Source organism: Denticeps clupeoides, chromosome 8 (genome assembly GCF_900700375.1).
Source record: "Denticeps clupeoides chromosome 8, fDenClu1.1, whole genome shotgun sequence".
In the NCBI taxonomy this organism is placed as follows: Eukaryota; Metazoa; Chordata; class Actinopteri; order Clupeiformes; family Denticipitidae; genus Denticeps; species Denticeps clupeoides.
The window spans coordinates 16,472,090-16,492,814 of NC_041714.1; the positions used below are offsets into that span (position 1 = coordinate 16,472,090).

At 45.9% G+C, this 20,725-nt stretch overlaps 3 protein-coding genes across 5 annotated transcripts; 2 read left to right on the forward strand and 1 right to left on the reverse strand.

The window, feature by feature from the left end:
* The first annotated feature begins 3,458 nt into the window (after positions 1-3,458).
* On the forward strand, positions 3,459-10,640 carry LOC114795922 (L-threo-3-hydroxyaspartate ammonia-lyase). 3 transcript variants are annotated; one of them, XM_028989661.1, is made up of 12 exons: positions 3,459-4,266; positions 5,592-5,943; positions 6,245-6,361; positions 7,187-7,428; positions 7,637-7,802; positions 7,939-8,038; positions 8,117-8,192; positions 8,850-8,975; positions 9,256-9,423; positions 9,695-9,752; positions 10,008-10,122; positions 10,155-10,640. In XM_028989661.1, exons 1-11 carry the CDS (start codon positions 3,683-3,685, stop codon positions 10,104-10,106), a joined length of 2,088 nt encoding a protein of 695 aa, XP_028845494.1. In that variant the 5' UTR covers positions 3,459-3,682; the 3' UTR covers positions 10,107-10,122; positions 10,155-10,640. The 3 variants fall into 3 exon arrangements, with proteins under 3 accessions (XP_028845494.1, XP_028845493.1, XP_028845495.1); XM_028989660.1 differs by having other exon boundaries at positions 10,008-10,640; XM_028989662.1 differs by having other exon boundaries at positions 3,464-3,792; positions 10,008-10,640.
* Positions 10,641-12,697: 2,057 nt separating this feature from the next.
* Positions 12,698-15,285, reverse strand: tmem254 (transmembrane protein 254). The gene is made up of 4 exons (XM_028989850.1): positions 15,145-15,285; positions 14,149-14,252; positions 13,888-13,947; positions 12,698-13,149 (listed from the first exon to the last, which is right to left on the reverse strand). The coding sequence occupies exons 1-4, from the start codon at positions 15,229-15,231 to the stop codon at positions 13,026-13,028; spliced, it is 375 nt and encodes a 124-aa protein (XP_028845683.1). The 5' UTR covers positions 15,232-15,285; the 3' UTR covers positions 12,698-13,025.
* Positions 15,286-16,837: 1,552 nt separating this feature from the next.
* On the forward strand, positions 16,838-18,369 carry mxtx1 (mix-type homeobox gene 1). The gene is made up of 3 exons (XM_028989216.1): positions 16,838-16,890; positions 17,014-17,198; positions 17,558-18,369. Exons 1-3 carry the CDS (start codon positions 16,869-16,871, stop codon positions 18,314-18,316), a joined length of 966 nt encoding a protein of 321 aa, XP_028845049.1. The 5' UTR covers positions 16,838-16,868; the 3' UTR covers positions 18,317-18,369.
* Positions 18,370-20,725: the final 2,356 nt, after the last annotated feature.

The following is a 20,725-nucleotide window of genomic DNA, read 5'->3' on the forward strand; positions in this document are numbered from 1 at the left end:
TTGCATTTTCCTTCTGTGTATGGCTGATTCAGGTGATGTGCACCAAAAACACAAATGAATGTAAAGTTGCCTGTGCATTTGGAAAGATTTATTCTAACATGTGTTTGTGTATGTATGGTAATTGCCAGTAAGACCATCTAAAAACCTGCATTTCTCTGTCAGCGCGCTGTACAGCTGCAGACGTGGCCTTATGGGAGCAGCACGTCTGAAGGTGTTAGTTGAGAAGAGAACGAGCCCACTGCTCGAAAACACTGAAATATTCCTGAGCTTATTGTTCTCTGTCAGTTTGCAATATGGCTGGGTGGAGGCCAAATCCAAAACAGATGTGCCTCCAAACAAAAACCATAAAAAATAAAAGCCCACAGAGAAACACACACACAATCCAGCCCACCAACTCCGCTTGGCATGTTGTATAAAAGTTTTGCGCAGTGCGGTTTTTAAAGCGAAAAACAACACAAATACAGGAGTTCATTCACCAGACGTGGTAAACTACAGTCTACACACAAAACAATATACCAGAAGAAAGTTTAAGTTCAACTTGATTTGTGCCCTTTTCCCTTCAACCGCCACGCCCAATCGCATTTCTTACCTGCTGCTGTCCGGCCAATGAGAAGGAGTAGAAGTCCAAGGCAGGCGAGGGAGGGGCGGGCCATGATAGAAAAGATACCTGCGTCTCGCTGGAGCTGAATCTGCTAAAGCTCTTAATGTGGGACACACAAACCCCGGAGAGAGACCAGGAGAAAGAGAGGAGCTGGGTGAAACTGGAAGTAGTGGAGTGGGAGGGAATTTCGGAGTGAGGAGTCTTGACAGGGAGGGGGATGGAGTCAACAAAACTCTCAAATTGTTCAATAATTGTTCCTGAAGGCCGAAAGTTGGGTGCCTGGAGGCTTTCCCCCTCTTTGTCTGAAACTCCTCCAGTTCTCTGCTTCAGGTTGTTATTGCCCAGTTTCCTAATAAAAAATCAAATCCTGAACAAAGACACTCACTCTCTCGCTCTCTCTCTCTCTCCGAGGGAGGGGGCCATGGAGGTGGAGGACGGAGGAGGGCCAAAGCGGGTGGGGTGGGTCTCGGCTCGCTGAAAGCTGACGGCACCACGCAGCGTGAGCCCCTGCATGTGGTAAAGTTTTCTTTTGATTGATTTGTTCAAAATAAATGTAATTTGAATTTCAGAACTCTCCATCATTCTTTCACATGTTCTAGAGACAAACACGGGTGGGGAGGTGAACACAAACACACACATTCCCTCTCACACACAGGACATACCACCCATGTTCAAGGTAAGAAAATGAACGTGTGTTTTAAATGCAGAACCTCATTAGATTTTTTAATTATGAGATAAATATTATACATTTACAAATATTATTATTATACAAAACAGACATAAAACAAAAAGATGAGTAATAAAGAAAGCATATATCTGAGGATAAAAGTCTGCGGATGGGGGATGTGAAGAGATAGATATGATATTATGACAGATAATCTGACTGCCGTAAAAATAAAAATTGTCATGGTTTAGAATTGTTCAGTCACTTTGGACACATGGGTTGACGTGTGTGAAGGATCACAGCAGTGCGATGGCCTTTGGGGGTTGAAGGGAAAAGACAATGGCTTTATACCTTCCCCCTTTCAAAGTACAGTGCTGCTTTAGACTGCCCGCCCCCAAAGTCCTTTCCAAGAACTACGCTGGACATCCAGCAGGGACGGCCTTCAAGCCGGACCCAAGCTGAGCTAATTGGAGGAAAATGCAAATCTCCAGCAGTGAACAGTGCCCTGCTGTAACTCGGCAGCATGCTGAGACGCACTACTTGGTTGCAAAGACCTGTGCTTTTTGGGAAGAAAGGCCAAAACATAAATAAAAACCCACTGACTTGGCCCGCCCGAGGCTGCCAAGGACTCAGGCAGAGCTTCCAATGCCTGTCAGCAGTCTGGTCAACGTTGTGCTTCTGCCACACATAGTAGGGGCTTATCTGGGTGAGCAGACGTGGACGGGAACCTTAAGACCTAAGAAATCTCCCCTTGTACTTTCCTCACTCGGCCTGTGCTCAGACTGCTAAATGGATCAGTGTCCAGCGCAAACAACTTTCCCTCATCGTCTTCACGTCATCGGCAATAAATCTGACCAGTGGCTGCACGAAAAAATCAGAGGAGATTTGAGCTTGAGATTTTGAGGATTTAATTGGTAAAATGTAGGATCATATGTAGGTGGCCAAGCACCACTGGAAGAACAACCTGTACGATCAAACAATTTGATTGACCATTTTATATCTGATCATGGATGGGACATAGTCTCATAAATGGATGGACACCATTCTTCAAAGATGCTAGCTCATATGAAGATGGAAGTAGAGTTTCTATCTTAGATGTAAAAAGTCGCCTTGTTGAATTGAAGGTCATGTCATCATTTTCATGCTCATCAGTCATTCAGTGATACTGGAAAGAAATTTATTAGTCAAGAGTAAGGGGGAGTAACGGGGAAAATGGCCATAAAGGCACAACTCAGAAACACACCGTTTTACTATAATTTAAACCACTCACACAGACACGAAATAAGGATAAAAGACAAATGACACAACAAGGACGAGACATGACAGGGATCAATTTATATGAATGATAACATGAAAACCTTCAAGGTAACCAAGAAATCTCAAAACATGGCAAACATGAAATCCCAGTCTGGAGTACCCGGAATTGTTCGAATCGAGACAGTATGATTATAGGATAACAGTGATAAGAATTGATGCTTCCCTCTTGGGGTCAAGTCAATCCAAAACCACAGCCGGACCGAACCACCAGACCACTCCACCCTCGGGGGCAAAGCACTTGGCTACTTAGCAAAGTACATGAGGAAGCCGAACTTTATTTCATTGTTGAAACTGCAGCACTATAATACGCTTCCCTATTGAGTCGACTGATCTCACAGTCTGATCATGTCCAACATTTCCATTCTCAGTGGTCTGAAGAAACGTATCTGCATTTTTGGACTGCTACTCGCATTAAACTAAAAGTCTTGTGCTTGTATTGCTGGCATTGTCCTACAATCATGGCAAAAGGTCTTTTTGTATCGGTTGCCAATGCTTGAGAGGATGTATAAAGCATGCCTTCCCGTGATGAGAACAGAGGCAAATAGACAGAAATAGCAGGCCTGTAGACAGCACTGCTCAGCACAAAGCTCCGACTCGGAGGTGGAGGTGACTCCTCAGCTTGCTGATCCCAACAGAATAGGATCTGCTTGGTTTAAGTGGAAAAAAACGTTCTAGTCACCATTGGGCAGCAAACCTCTGTGGGGCTCACATACCTCTGATCCTGTCACATCTTAGCATCTTGGTCCAGGGCCCCACAAGCTTCAGATTGTTCCCTAGATAAACATTAAGTCCTCATCTATCCCTTTAGAGCGTCTGATTATCACACGTCACAGAGTGCTGGGAGGGAGAGGGGTAATCCAGGTTTGAGACAGGAATAGAGCTGTAGGCGGTGACCAGAAGGTGTGGGTGATTTTGGGACGCAGCCTGGCATGTGCCCTGCAGCTAATACGCCTTTAAATAGTTTACCGGTGTGAGCCGGGGCAGGCCAGTTACTTTGCGGGGACGTAACACACGAAGAGGAGACCTAACAGTCTAGAGGGAGTCCATACCGCTCTCCAGATCCTGGGACTACAGCGACTGGTGGGACGGCTGGAGCCAGGATGAACTTTGCGGCCCAGTTCTTCTACTCCAACTTTGCGAGTGATGGCCCTAGCTCCCCGAAGCGGGTGGGATTCAATGACAGCGAGGAGTATGACCCCTTCTGGCAAAGGTGGGACAACAGTGACTCCGAGCTCCAGCCTCCCGATGAAACTTCAGTTTTAGACTCTGTAGTGTTGCCTGGATGTCCAGATGCCCTTTTAGTGACTTCTCCACCTTTGAGTCCTCTTATTCCTTCCCAGTTAGCAGCAATGGCATCTTCAGCCCCCAATCTTCTGTCTCCTGAAGCCCACTTATCCTCTACCTCTACACCAGGCAGACCCTTTCCTGGGCAATCCCAGCAATGGACCCCTCGCCAACCATCAATTATCCCAGGGTCTAAAAAGTCCTGCAGTCCAACCTTTTCTCCAAGTCACCTCCCAGAACCTTCCCTAAGCGTGAGGCCCAAAACTCCTGCAGAAAACCAACTCCAACTTCCAAATGATCCCTCCAACCCCGAGAGCCAACTTCTACTTCCTGCATTCCACACCTTGGTGTGCTGTCTCCTCCGCCTTGTCCTGTCCTTCATCCTTCTCTTCTTACCCAGGTAACCCCTGACAGAGTTTGACAGTGAGAGGAGCAGACTCCTTTTTCAAGGTAGAACAAAAGATGAAGGAGAAAAAAATGAAAAGAATGGACTGAGAAGTTAGTGATAGGTAGACAGAGTGCTAACTCAGGGACAGAGGGGTGGAAAAGTGGGTGAAAGGTCACGGCTGTTTGTGAAGTAGCATCGGCCAGTGGTATTAATAGAACAGTAAAAGGTCATGAAATGGAGGATGAGATGCATCAAACTCTGAGAAACTGGCAGCGGATCCACTGCTGGGTTTTTCTATAACAGTGCAGGAATTTTTCTAGGTCCTGGTGGAGCACTTTTTGGCAGCACCGTGGCTCTAAATGTTTCTGGGTTTTTACAGGAACCACGGAATGAGTTAAAATTTAACAAGGTCAACGTGCTGTTCCAAATATTTAAGACAGGGGATATAAAATCCACAAGGATGTTTTAGCCATGATGGGAAGTATTTATTTTGCAGTGACAATAATTTATTTCTTGCATATATTATGAGGTTTATTGACTTATTTTTTTTATTGTTCCTCTGTAAGTGTTTATCTGTAGGAGAAGCACAAAGATGGTGGAAGGAGAGCTACAGTTTTGATGATCTGTTATGTTTATGTTTAAAAATAGATCATTATTTCTCCCTTAATGATCACAGAACTGAAGTTCAGACAGAATTGCTGCTTTGTTGTTCCAATTCCCTGTCCAAGAACGCCATCTGGAATAAATAGAGAAAGTGGGCAGTGTTTGCTGCCTTGGCGCCTGTCATTATCCCTGCTTTGGCTATTTTTGTTGCCGTGGGGTGCGAGTGTGGCTTGGCGTGGAGCGATCTGTGTGGATTATCCCGTAAAGAGTGCAAGGGCATTGCCATTGACCTCCAGACAATGTACAGGGGAGGCTAATCTGTGCACCACGTGGATCCGTGTGGATCCATGCATTCAGAGACACTGCCAAGTTCTCCGGCAAAACGTTTCCCGTCTTCTTCCCTTTTCTCTCTCCTTATTCCCCCTGACCCATCGTAATCTTCTTCATGCAGGATGCGTTGACTAAGTCTTCCCCTCTTTCACTGTGCCCTAAAATGCTGTCCTGCCAGGTTCTTGGTATAAATTTACATTGAGTTTGCATAAGTAACTCATAAGTAGCATGATTTTGACAGAATGATTGGTACTTTACAATGCAGATATTTTAATCTTGCATTTTATTGTGCTCCAATGTTTTATTTCGAAGTCATTTGTGATTTAATGATCATTTGTGAGTAATTATGAACTTATGGTGAGTTGTAACCCATTTCTAATTAAAAATGTATTTCTATATGTCAGTGAAGAGGAACGTTTCGGAACCAGCAGGCGAAGCTGCTCCTCGCTGGACGGCCGTTGCGTCAAAGATGGACCCGTCAACAACGGTCCCACCGGCCGACGGCCAACCCTGATTTGCCCAGAGCGGCTCAAGGACTTCGGAGCAGAGGAGTACCTTAACGGGGACATCAAGACCTTTGAGACAAAGGTGGTGGGGGGTCCTGAGATCCAGCTGATGTGCCCACCAAAGCCGAACAAAAAGCGAGGCAGCGAATGCAAGGCCACCAGCAAGAGCTCAGCCGAGTACCTCCGCTTCGAGGACATCAGTGCGGCTGCTTTTAAAATCCAAACCGGGGTGCAGAAGACTCCATGCACGGTACGCCAGCTCATGTTCGGTTCTGGTCGGGCAGCTTGCAAAAAATATAGGCAGGCCCCTGACCGAGCAGCAGTCTCTGGTTCCCTGACACATCAAAACACGACCTAAAACTAACAGCGAAGCAAAACACAGTCCCGGCCCCCATACTGTCAAAACAGCATCAAAATTCAACTTGCGGCCACTGTAGGACCTCAACTCCATTTTGCCTGGAGAACGTTCCATTAATTTTTTGGTGATTTTGTGGTGTAACATTACTCTTGATTCGTTTATTAAGTCTGACCCGCGGTTCTTGTTTCTTCAGTATTCCCGGCTCTCCAAGCAGTACGGCATGGAGATCTTCCTGAAGAAGGAGCACCTCCACTACACCGGCTCTGTGAAAGAGAGGGGGGTCCTGTACCTGCTGACCTCCCTTAGACAGGTCGGCGAAACCTCAGCGAAGGACATTTATAAAACGTTGCGCAGAGATCTGTTTGAAAGAACAGATTGCTGAGATTAAATCATGCTTGAGGCTAATATATAATGAAGCTAATGTGTGAATCTCAGACCATCTTGGGCTGAAAGATTTAAATAATTTGCGTATTAGTCTATACAAGTGTGCCAGAAATAGGTATACACCTACTTTAGAAAGAGTGCACCACAAGTACGGAGTTCAAGATTTACGTTCGTTCATCACATTCATTTGGCTGATCCTCTTATCCACTGAATATAGGCACAGGCACTCTGCAGCACCCATTAATATCTCAAGTGTGTTGATTAGGGGTGCGGATCAGCACAGGGATTCACCGTGATGTCACAGGGATGTTATGTGCACTTAACCTCCTGTATCTTTTACATTTACATTTGCGTCATTTAGCAGACACCCTTACCCAGAGCGACGTACAATAAGTAGTTACAGGGACAGTCTCCCCGGAGCAAGTGTCAGTCAGGGACACAAAGGTAGTAAGTGGGGTTCGATCCTGTGACTTTGTGGTCTTCTGGCTCCCAGTGCAACTTTAGGAACTTTTGTATTTTAGCGTTTGTGTTTTTGAAAATCATGTGGCCTCCAGCATGCTTGATAAGGATTTGCAGAATATTATTTAATGTCTGTCAGCTCCAACAATGGCAGCTGTATTGGCAGATGTATTATTGCCATTATTACTACATTACTTTTATTGTTACTAAATTGTCATAATGCACGGGACATTAGACCAATTGGCAACACTGAACACCAAACCTGTGGCAACGTTGGCTTGTTAACACACAGGAGCAACAGAAGAAGGGCGTGATCGTCGCCACGGACTGCAACTTCTCCATGGCGGTGGCGTACCACGCGGTGGACCTGCGCATCCCCGTCTTCGTCATCATGCCCGCCAGCAGCTCCCAACCGCGGCTGCGCATGTACCGTGACTACGGCGCCATGGTGATCTCCTACGGCAGTGCGGCACGCGACTCCCAGAACCACGCACGCCACCTGGCCAAGGAGAATGGATATTTGTACCTGGAGGAGTGAGTCCTGTACCACACACACACACACACACACACACACACACACACACACACACACACACACACTCTACTGCTCTCAGACACTCTCATACAGAGTCTGGCAACGACCCTTTGGTTCCTCATTAAGTGCTAACCTACTGGCACCACCCTGAACGTTAAGAACGCCCCCTCCATCTGCCCCTTCTCTCTCTCTGCTCACCTCCGGCAGAGAGGACAGTGCTGTGTACCTGGCAGGACTGGGCACCGTGGGCATGGAGATTTACGAGCAGGTGCCCAAGCTGGACGCTGTCATCGTGCCCGCGGGTGGCCAGTGTGGACTCCTGGCTGGCACGGCAGCAGCAATCAAGCACCTCAACCCCCGCATCGCTGTCATAGTGAGTAGAGGCGGAGCGTCACCAAAGCGACAGCCCTGTTGATGGCCGCGGCGTGCGCTGATGCGCCGAGACGGATGGAACAGAAAGACAGACTCGCCCGCAGATAGGCAGATTAATGGCTGTGACTCTTTGGCAGGGTGTAGAGCCAGAAGAATTCCCTCTGCTCCTGCAGTCGCTTAAAACCGACACTCCCGTCAAAGACCTCTACCGCAACCCCAACAAGAAGCTGTACGGCGGTACGCCGAATGTGTGCCTGTGCGTCTGGCCCAATCACGGCGAAGCTAGACTCTAACTTGGTTCTCTCTGCTCTTCAGATCTGGTGGAGCACTCTTTGGGGACCCACGCGTTCCAGCTGGCCAAGAAGCTGGTGAACAAAGTCATCTCCGTCAGGTATTCCATGCGTCCCTGTGATGCCGTCTGCCGGCATGCAGGGAAAGCGTTGAAGATGATGTCAGATGGAACTGACTGGGGGTGTAAACAGAACTCTGCTGGACTCATTGCAGTTATTATCATGGAGGGAAAATAGAAATAAACAGCTCAGATCAGCTTCAGTCTAAGCACGGGCCCCATGCTGTTTGCGTGCATTCACACTGTAAATTTGTCTATATATTGGTGGTACATCTACAAGAAAAAAGCATGATATTCCTGGATTGTTCTGCTTAAGGGCTGAGTATGGCAGTTTAGCATTAAATGCAATGATATGCCCATCTTTTATTTCATTTAATATGTATCTTATACCTATCACTAATTATTTGTTCCTAAGCAACACCAGACAGCAGCAATAAATTCATGTGACTGTAAGCAATAAAATAATGTGTAATGTTATTTAATGGGATGCATTAGATTGACAGCGTCACGACCCAAATGTCAGGTTGGAAGTAATTGAGATACAAATATCACACACTGATATTTATCATTGTTATTTAAGGCCATTTAAATTGAACAAAGCCATTTCCAGAAGTATCAATCTATCTGAAGTTAGAGAGAAGTCAGCATTGTGATGCATTTATGGCGCCTCTGTCGAGTCCTCACCGTATATCCCTTTAGAGAGGAGGACGCCCTGGTTGCCATGCTGCGGTTCCAGGAGTATGAGCGTTCTACAGTGGACGTGGAGGGAGCAATGGGCCTGGCGCCCATTTTGGCAGGGCAGCTGCCTGAACTCAAAGGCAAGAGGTGAGTTTTTTTTTTTTAGCGGACGGTCACCACCATTGCTCAGGAGGACACAACACCCAGTATTTAATCATATTAACCATATCATGGCGCCCTTGATTGTGGGCCTGTGTGCTTCATCTTTCCCGGAAGACATTTTATACAACCATTTTTTCCCAGGGTGACACCAAAGAGGATGACAAATATATAAATTGGGGACATTAATGAGTGTGAAACACTGATTAGCATTTCTTCATGCATCTGCATGAACCTCCAACAGCCTCCCCTCATTCGTCTTCCACAGGGTGGCGGTTGTGGTCAGCAGTGCCAACATGGAGCTGGACCTGGTCCGGCAGTGTGTGGACCGGGCCTTAGTTCTGGATGACCGGGTCAGCAGATTCAGCGTGCAGATTGGACACTGGCCTGGGGAAATGGCCAAGCTCCTGGACATGCTGGCCCGCGAGGACGTCAGGTGAGTCACACCGACGTCCAACAAAGCAGCACATGCAGGTCCTAATCCAGGTCCTAGTAGCCTAATAATGCCAGGTCATGCCAGTGCAGACTGGGAAAACTGATGTCCCCTCATTCCCCGCTGTCCATCTGTCTTTAAATGAATGTGATCCATGTCAATGAGGGAACAGATCACCTTTACTTAACAATTCAGACACGCCAAGGTTCAGGGTGAATGTGTAGCTAGAATTCATTTAATCTTTCTGCCATTCTGTCCTCACCGTGTCTCTCAGGCTCCTGGAAATTTGCCACAGGAGGAGCAGTGACGTAGCAGATCTCTTCAAAGCTCAGGTATTGAAATCTCTTCCGGGAGAAACGTAATCTCCTCTCCTTCATCCATCCAATGCATCCACTATTATGCAATTGCATTTAATGACGTGATTGTGAACCATTCCCATCAAATTCATTATTTATGCTGTACATTGACCTGGACATCACAATACCCCCCGTTAGTATGTCCTGATGGTGGCATTCCAGCCAGATGTCAGGAGAAATGGCTTGGCTGAGGCTGAGTGTGAGTTAAACCAGCTGCTGTGTGCTTTGCAGGTGGAGTGCGTGGTGGAGACCAGAGATAAAACACAGAACTGCCAGCTCCGACGCATGCTGTCTGAGCGCTACCCCACACTGCGCTGGCTGGATCGGTGATTGGGCTGTGTGCGCGCACACACACACACACACACACACACACACACACACACACACACACACACACTCCATCGCATACACATAATGTCAATGGGAAGATTCAGATCTAGTTTAGGACATGATGAACCACGTACAAAGAATTAAGAGTCTTCGTGTCACCTGATCCGTTGTGACAGACCAGGGACGCGACTAATATTTAAATACGTACAAATTCAAAATGAACACACAAACACGGTACTAGTGAAGCTAGACGTTGCTTGTCCAGACGCGTCCAGAGTGCAGTGATGATGAGTGTTGGTCAGGATAAGCTCCAGTGTATAAGCAGAGTCCAGTATGTTCATTCCAGAGTAGAACAGCTCTTTTTTTTTTTTTTAAATACATGTATTTGCAACTGTTTATACACTGGAATTTATGAAGAACATGTGATGACACTGTTGTACATATGTATTCATTTCTATGTTTGATCGTGGTAGATGTGTTTGTAATGTCTGTGTTCTGGAAATACAAATACATATAAATAACACCTTCAAGTCTTTTTGCCTTGAAAGGAAAGATTAGATTGTGATTGACAGTCGTCCCGTGGTTTTTACTGGTGACACTGGTGAGCATGTCCTGTATGCTCCAGGGGAATAAATATGATAAAAATGATTCAATTCGTGAAACTGGGGACAAAGGTGTCTCACAAATGTCATCCTCTCGCTGAGAGAGCGAGAGAGAGAGAGTGATGGAATGAACGTCTTATCTCCTTGCTTGAGGGACGACGTCTCTGTGATTAAGGGCTTGAGGTGGTGATGGAGGAGACACGGGCGATTAAGACAGGTTAATTCCCTAAGTTCATTAACAGAGGACATCCTGACCCTGCGTTGTTCACACTCTCGGAGTCCATCCATTAGCCTTGAGACGACCAGCAGCAGCACATTAAAAACCTTAACGCGGTCTTTGGGTGTGGCCGGCACCAGTGTTCTCTGCGTGTGCAGAAGATGGTGTTATTTTCCTAAAGAAATGCTGCCCCCGTGTGGTACTACTGCAGCATTACATAAGCAGTGCAAATCGATCGGGGAATCACACGTTTGACATTCAGTGTCTCTCATGCACAACAGTATAAAAACCAATAATGTAAAATATAGTCTAATATCTAATACAAAAAAAATCATAGGAACAATACCACAAGTGTACATAAAGTGCATTTTACATTTACAGCATTTATCAGACGCCCTTATCCAGAGCGACTTACAATCAGTATTTACAGGGACGGCCCCCCCCTGGAGCAACTTAGGGTTAAGTGTCTTGCTCAGGGACACAATGGTAGTAAGCGGGACTTGAACCCGGGTGTTCTGGTGTATTACCCCTAGGCTACTACCCCCCCTGGTAGTAGCCACCCACCCCAGTTGGAACGTGTGTGACAGTTCAGCTGTTTAGAAGGGTGATGGTGAGTTGAAAGAAACTGTTCCCGGCTTCTAGATCATCTGCCAGAGGGCAGCAGGTCAGTAGGTCTGTGTCCAGGGTGTTATGATCTTCCATGCCCTTTTCCTGGGACAGGAAAGGACAGGAGAGGGACAGGTCCTGGATGAAGGGCATGGGGACACCAATGACCTTTTCTGCCGTCCGTACAACCTGCTCCTGTCCTGTTTGGTGACTGCTTCATACCAGACTGTGACTTCCTCAGTTGCCCAAGGAAGTACATCCTCTGATTGGACATATTGAGGATGGAGGAGTCCTGGGACATGGTGAATCTCCATAGAAGACACTAGGTTGTCTGACGTGGCGAGAGGGAGCAGTGTTGAGGGACGTCTCCAGAAGTCCACCGTCATCTCTAAACTCTTAAGCGTGTTCAGCTCCAGGTTGTAAAGTAAAGTAAAGTGAAGTGATTGTCACATGTGATGCACAGCACACGATGCACACAGTGAAATTTGTCTTCTGCATTTAACCCATCACCCTGAGTGAGCAGTGGACATCCATCCAGCAGTGGACAGGCGCCCGGGGAGCAGTGTGTGGGGACAGTGCTTTGCTCAGTGGCACCTCAGTGGCACCTTGGCGGATCGGGATTCGAACCGGCAACCTTCTGATTGCGGGGCCGCTTCCTTAACCGCTAGGCCCCTCAGGTTCCCCTCAGGTTGTGCTGACTGGACCAGACCACCAGCTGCTCGACTTCCTGTCGGCATGCAGATTAATATTACTAACAAGAGTTTCGGTTAAACGTATGGATCCTAGTTTAGGCTCTTCCTGTAATATGGTTTTTTTTTCCTTCACCCAACGGAAATTCCAGACACATGACGATATGAACATGGTTTAGTAATCTTCGTGAAAAATAAAACTGAACTGGAACATTTTTATTAACCGTTTTATTGAAATTATGCAAAAAGCATGTTTGTTAACGGTCTTTAGAAGGCTGAATGATTCTAATACGACGACAGACACAGTGAGACTGTGAGACACTTTATTTCACCCCATTGAGGCATCACTGTGGGCAAGCGACGGCACTTCAAACCAGCCCACAGCATCAACCCTGAGTAGTTCCACGAACAGCCCTCTTTTATAAAATCTTACACAATAGAATTAATTAAGACCCCCCCCCCCCCCCCCCCCCCCCATATCACTCACATACGTTTCTATCATTTTAATAATCAAAATATGCCCCTTCCATAAAACTATTTCATGCTGCAGCGTTCTAGTCTCAGTTATGGAATCATATTTCACTAGGAATGTTCAGGCCAAGAGTTCTGCAGAGTTTCTCCCCAATTAAAAACCCCAAAAGCACTTAGTGTTCTCTCATAAAACCACAAGGCCTCCGCGTCATAACAATGCCATTTCTATAATACATTTTTAAAGAGTTACGGCAATGTTGTTCCGGGAATCATAAAAGTTGATGGACTTTCTTTGCCACATGCGGAATGCCGGGTGTGTAGCTCCAGATCAGGGTCAGTGCTGCTTGCGCCGGTGGTCGGGCCTGTATCGGATCAGCAGGCCCAGGGAGGCGATGCCGAACAGGAAGGTCTGGACGAACCAGAGGCTGCGCGCCGTCACGCTGCTCACGCCTTTGTCACTGTAAGAGGACACGGACAGTCGCTGTAATTTGCCCACATATTTCTTATATCCAGTCTAATACCCAGCATGCACCAAGCAATACCAGCATGAGGGGGCGTTACAGGTACAGAACATTCTGCTGCCACAGTCTGGCCAAAACATGACATACACGTATGTTTTTTTTGTATACTTTACTTACCAATTCACATACTCAAAAGGTTCTCTGACATGAAAAAAAATGTATATAGGTCTAGCGTGTCCCCCATCACTGTACCCGAATACTGAAAAATTCTGCCATGGTGCAGAATTACAGCAACCTTGATCCAGTCACACAATGAGATTCTCTGTGTCAGTATCTTTAAATGCTAATTAGCAGGAGAGGGGTGGGATGAGGAGGAGAGTGGTCTATAGAAGGAAATGATGTCATCAACACCGTTCACCAACTGCAATGTTTGACGCAGACAGGATGTTGTGTCTGCGTTTTTACAGAATAAAAAAAAAAATCCCCCTTGTGATGAGATCCAGATCCTGAACTGCCGCTGAATGTGAAGCAGAATGGTCAAAACACGCTTTAAACCTATTGCCATTTCTACCCACTGCAGGACCCTAGCGGCATAAAATAAAACCATTTACGGCTTGGAAACAAGAACAGGGAAAAACTGCCTCAGGCTGATTGAAGGGGACTATTTTAACATTTTTCTAAGAGGGGGGGAAAGGTGTGATTAGTAATATGTGAAAATTAAGAACATATTCTCACCTGCACAGTTTCAGGGCAAAAAGCGCTTCAGCCACATGAATTGCCAGGGCCAGCCACCATCTGAACACACAAAACATGGCATACAATTCTGTTAAAATGAACAAACTGCTGTGTTATATGTCTGTTATATATCGGGTCTACACATGGGAATGAAGCTGAAAACGGACCAGACATCAACTCGAACTATGAGGTTTGAAAACTATTTTTTTTACTTGAATTTTGCAATGGCACAGATTCCAGAGCACAGAAACAGACTCTTACCCATAATACATCAGAGGGTAATGGTTTACCACCAGGTGTTTGCACAGAGAACCAAATGGGCCGAGGAGGCTGTACGGTATTGTATCGGGCCAAAACACGATCCACTGTAAACACACACACACACACACACACACACACACACATTTATTATTCAGGCCATCCAGAAGGTGAAATTTCATCTTCAGCGACTCCTCACGATACACAGCCTTCACCACATCTGCACAAGCAAACTCTCCACACACATTCATGATCAGATTAGTCATGTCCCATTTGGGGGATTGCACATGACACTGCTGTTCGGCCACAGTATATGAGGGCTTGGGCGGGGGAAAAAAAAGCTCTTACACTTCTCAATGCTCAACACTTCATAAAACAGAGGGGGAAAAACAATCTGCCGAACATCCAGAACAGCATCATGAATGGTGTATTGTTACGAGACGTAAAAGGGCCTGGACAATAGACGACACGTGCTGCTGCACACCAGCCTTTTACGATCACCGGCCGAGTCGAACCCTGAACCCTGACGTTTCAAGTGCAACCCCAACGCGTGTTGCATGGGGCCGAAGCCCTCCCACACGCACACAATACTCAGGGAGGTCTACAATGGCGCATAAAACATATGTGTGGGATGACCTCTTTAGTTTGTATTTTGTTGCAGTAGTGCCCCCCCCCCCCCCCCCCCCTCTAATTTCTCCAGGTTGAGGAGGCAACCTTTGGACTTCAACACAAAGTTCACCTCCTCCACCCACAACTCCTCCCATTTGAGAAAAAATTATTTATCGTTTTTAATGGGAAAACTCACGATAGGTTAATATAATTACAGCCAGCTTTTTTTTTTTGGAAGGGGGGTTTACATGCTCCAGTGATTTTAGCGTCACCCGGACCGAATTTAAAGTTACGCCGCCACAAGCTGACACGCCGTAATATTATAGTAATAATCATCTCATGCAGAAACTTAAAAACTTTTATTTGTAATAAAAAAAAAACTAAACTTACTGTGTAGTATCCGACCGCAAGTGTTATAGAAATTATCCACGCGGAACTACTCCTCCTGAAATACGCGGATCCGTCGCTTTTAGCCATAGTTACACCCTGCTGCCGTGCAGCGTCAACGGCAACAGCGCGTCCCTCCTGCTAAACTGTCCGCCAAAAAAACGCCCCGTAAACGGTGGTTCCGGGGAGCGTTCAGGAATTATTTTAATTCGTCACGGCTATTTTAGCCCTTTTTCCACAGCAACCACCACAACATAAACTAGGTATGGATGTTCAGGTTAACGGTAAATGCATAACGACATATTTTAGTTTACTTCAGTACACAGCATTTATACAACACCATTAAATTAAGGATACCACTGGTCTGAGTATTTACATATATATAACATGCATTGACACGCATTGACACAATGGATGATTGTGAGGGTGTGATAGGATTTAGCCTTCAAACTTAGGCCAATATTATTCTCTATTTCCTGTGGATAAGCCAAAAAAAGAACACATGCTTCAAAATGTACATGTACATTGATGCAAAAACATCGCATACTGTAATGTGTTGTGATATGTGCGTTTTTGGTTGAATGCTTTGTTGGATTTCCATAGTTTGCTGTTTGAAAACGAGTAGGGGCAAGCCTGCTCCACTGATGAGCTTTGACAGACACCCCGACTCTTCCTTATCGCCTGATGGCCGGAGCTGAATTGCAGGGAATGGGATAATACCACCCTTGATAACGGGCCAATTAATCACAAAACAATTAGCCGGGCCCGGTTTCCCTGTTCAGCGTGGCTTTTATGCTGCTGCTGAAAAGAAAACAGAAGCCGTTAATGGGCTCCATTCAGAGCCCTGCCTTTGAGTAGCTGTGCACGTATCATTAATGCCTCTGGGGGTTAATATTTTGTCAAGTCAATTGTTTTAATGATTAAAATGCATGACTGCTGTCCGATGTCAGATAAAAAGGACACAACGGCTCCTTAAATGTACCAGTTTCTTTCTTGAAATGGACTTGATTAATGTCTCTGCCTCTTTCAAAAACGAGCCACTTCTTATATTTCACACCTTTATTTATCATTGGGAACTAGGTGACATAAATCAAGAATTAATCTGGCTTTTACTTTCTCCTGGAGCTTTAACATGTTTGCAACCTTAGTAGGTTTTCTTGGAGAATATTAATGATAGTGCCTAGTCCTTTGCAAATGTTTAGATGAAATTCCCCAATCCAACAGGATGCTTTTAAATCATAATGATCTAATATTTCCACACGGCAGTAATCTGTTGAACAATCCCTTTAAATAGAATAAACCGTGCAAATGCAAATGAATTTTCTGATATGTAAATGCTCCTTGCTGAAATATGTTCATGGTACAATTCACATTTTTTAGACCGTGACTATAAGTTGGATGCACATTAAACAATGTGAAACACTTGCAATCTAACATACAAAATCAATTTTTTATCTGAAACATTCTTCTGCAGGGCTGAGGAGAAGTCAGCAGGTACTTGGGTGAGATCTTAGCTCCGGCCATCTACCCCTTGTTTGCACGATCACCATCAGGGTCACATCGCCCAATAAGCACTTTGGAGGGGGGGGGTAGCAGGGATCTGGACAGAGGGACAGTGGTATAAAAGAGACCCCTGATATCTTCAGGTAGAGCAGAATTCCCAGAGAGAAGAACCCTCCAGACCCAGGACCTCTGAGAACTTGCTCGGTCCCAACGTCAGCTGCGATATGTGGACAGAAACTACCGCAGGTAAGAAAGGACCATGATGCACCTGGAGCATACATCGAGGCTCGTGGTTCAGGCGTATTCCATAAATGGCAAATGAACGGGATATGCTTCAAGGTTTTAATGTTCTTTTTATGTTCTTTGCAGATGTCCCCAGGCCAATGTCGGTCAGTGGATCTGTGTCACGCAGCACCAGTCGAAGAAAGAGAACCAGCTTCTCCAAAGAGCACGTGGAGCTTCTGCGGGCCACTTTTGAGACTGACCCATACCCTGGAATCAGTCTGAGGGAGAGCCTCTCCCAAACGACAGGACTCCCAGAGTCTCGTATCCAGGTAAGATCTCGTTGCAGCCATCTTGGTGAAGGCCAGGCCCCTGTGACCTCATGCTAATGAAGGCTCTATGTGAAAATGTTGTACGTGTTGTGCGGCTGATAGCGGTATCAAGCTCTCTGTTAGCGTTGCGATGACGTAAGCAGTCCCATGGCTTTTATCACCTCTGCCCCCCCCGGCAGACTGTACAACATGTAAACAGGCATGTCTGCAGATAGAGATATCTTCTACGAATATCTCGACCTGTCCTTTAGCCACACTGTGGGTGGATGTGTGCCGGCAATCATTAACGGAGACATCAGAGAGAGCGTTTCTTTATCAGCTGGATTCTAACGTTTCTGCTTTTGTCGACTGGTCCATAGGTGTGGTTCCAGAACAGGAGGGCTCGGACCTTGAAGTGCAAAGGTGCAAAGAAGGCGGCGTGGCAGATGGAGGGCGTGTCCCCTGCCGGCTATGATTCTTCATTGAATAATCTTCCACAGATGCCCCCGGCGGGGACTGACCACTCTCCGCCAGGACTGGCACCGGTGAACGCTCCAGCTACACCAACCGGGTACCCTGTCCAGGTGAAAGAAGAGGCGGAGGAGGACTGCTTCTATGGACGCTGTGTTCCTCCACCGCTGTCAACTGCAGGAGCTGTCAGTGGGTGCTGCAACCCCTCCTGCGGGTGTGGGCAGAGGAGACTCATGAGCCCCGGGCGCCAGATGGGGCCATGTGGCTGGGCACAGTCCAGAGAACACAGATCCCCCATGGACTTTTTCTGGAGCTCCTCTCCCATGGAGGCGCAAGGTTACACTACAGGCTTCTACTACCCCTCCACCAGCAAGGAGCACTTCAGCAGCCCAGATGTTCAGGCCAGGGCTCCGCCCTCCCCCGACTCAGGATACTGGGAGCCAGGCCTGGAGAGCACGCCACCCGGTCCCTTCAGGGTGGGCGGCCAAGAGAGCCAGGGCACCTCCAGCCAGCAGGACCCGGGCGCGCACCACGGCCCAGTGCCCGAGCTCCCGGCCCTGTCGCTGCAGGAGATCCTGGAAGAGCTGCAGGGCGAGTGGTGGGAGGGCGAGAGCGTGCTCAGCCGCCCCACCGCCGCCGCCACAGAAGATAAACTCCTCTACTGCTGAGCCCCGCTGGCATGTTTATCGTATTTAATCCATGCCTTCTTATTATGAATGTCCCCCCCCATCTAAATTAACGTAACACTGTTTACTTTCTTGTATATTTTTCTGAAGTGTCATTACATGTTTGTCAATGAGATATCTCCTCAACCAGGTCTCATTTCTCTATGCCGTACTCAGATTTAATTTAATCCTGACAAAGCTGCGGCCCTTAAAATAGGAAGCGAGTGGGAGTCTTTTATTTATTTTCATGATGTTTCAGGGAACAATGTAATCCTCTAATCTCATGAGTTTTGTTTACGAGTTCAACACATGTTTATTTATTTGCCTATTCATAATAATATCTGCACTTGCGTAATAAATTTCTCGTTATTTACGCCACGTTTCCCCTGTGAAGTTAAAGACTGATAGAAAACATTTTACGGATCTAATGTATCCTTGTGTTTTGAGCCTGGGAGACACTGATGTTCTCAATGATGTGAGAACATTCCCGAAAGAGCTTCCGTGGGCGAGCAGCTCTGCTTGTGACTTTTTAACAAACATGACGAATGTGAGCAAGAAGCCTGCATTTTTTTTTGAACAGCAACCCAAATCGAGCAACTAGATGGAATCCACAGGCCACATTTTTCTTTTGTGATTGCACTGCCTAATGCATTTTTTGATTGCTAAGATTAAAAAGTGGCACAGATGCACCAAATTTCGAGTTCAGTTACATGCTGCACAACCGAAAATCGATGCATTGATTTAGGCTTGATGTTGGTTCAACGTGACATCAGACTAATATGTAATAAACATCTCCTCACTTCACAGGAATCAATATTTGACCGGGTCGTATTCAGTTTCAGAAGACAGTCAGGCTTAATTTAAACAAAACTTCTGATTCGTTATATAGAGATGAGAGTTAATTTGTCTAAGATAGAGAACATATAGTACAGTCAAATATGTTATTAATGAGCTTAGATAAAAAAAAATTACAATTCTTAATTGCCTGTCACACAGCAGAACACCTTAATTGAGGCACAAAAGCAGTTAATCTCAAAAGATAATTACCAGCTGTCTCTGTGTATCTGAGCAGCGTTTATATGTACAGTACTGAACATGTTCATGAATGTCATAAATTCCTTTAATTTAAAGTCACAGTCTGCATGGTGTTTTATTTTAAAAGACCAAATCATATCCCAGCCAGTCATTCAGTATTTGAGCAGATTTGACAGCCTGTCCCTGTCGTAGTTTTAACTATGCATTATAGCCATTTTTAATCTTATTACAATCTAATTATATATCAATCATGTACACGACACAGCAACATCTATGCAATTGTTTGCTGTTTGTTCTGACATTTTTCTGTCCATGTGGCCCACATGACTTTCTATTAGAGCCTATAAAATGCAGTGATTTTGCTAAGTGAATTAGTGTTATAATTATGGGAGCAGTTGAGCACAGAGTTCATTGTTGTTGATTGCCTGCAGACTGCTGATGCAGTCTGCAGCTATTTTGCATTCTTCTGATGCAATCTACAGACATCTGAAGGGGGTATATGATGCAAGTACATTGTATTTTTCATTTTAACCATTTGAATATTGTGATTCTCATATTGTATGTTAGTTCTCAAGTTTTTAATCTTTGTCAAGGTCTTTTGTGCTGTAGTCACATCCTGTTATATTCCATGTAATGTGATGCACTAGCATCAACTACATTCCATTCACTTTCCTAAACAGAGTCGTCTAATGGTAATCATTTCATTGTGCAAGGCAAAACAAATGTCAGCATGCCACGCCCACTAGGTAGAGATGGTGAGTTTTAAAGATGCATGTTATTAAAAATGAAGCTTGAAAGTACTCAAATATTTTGCCACCGTCAAAGCAGTGAAAACCTGTGTGTTCTGTTCACTGTGAAACGTTGGCCAAATGTAAAGAAATCCTAATTATTTGTTTGCCTGTGGGAAGCCCCTTTAGGAAGAGTGATGCAAAAGGATGAAATGACAAGATAGAAGAGATAGAGGAGATAGAGGGATACAAACAGAGGCAGCGCTTTCTGTACAGCTGCAGCAGCCCTTTGATCAAGCAACTGAGGAATCAGTCGGGAGCGTGGACGCAGACTTGGGCCCTTTGGGGGGAAGTGTGCCATGATCAAGCATTTCATCCAGCCATCAAGCTCCCCACTCTCACCCTTTCCCACTCTTCTCCAAACCCAGGTGCTGCGAAGCTTCAAAATGTTCGCCAGAGTCGCGAGGAGGCCGGAGAGGAGCACACAAACGTATTTCTCCACACCGCTTGGTCACAGTGGCTGGCTCAGACAGGAGGGACACTGTAGATGTCGGGTCACGCTGAGGAAAGACGTATTGGGGTCAGCAGTGTATGGCGCATGTGACACTAACACTACTGCAGGGAAATGCCCCTACCCATGATTCCCTTG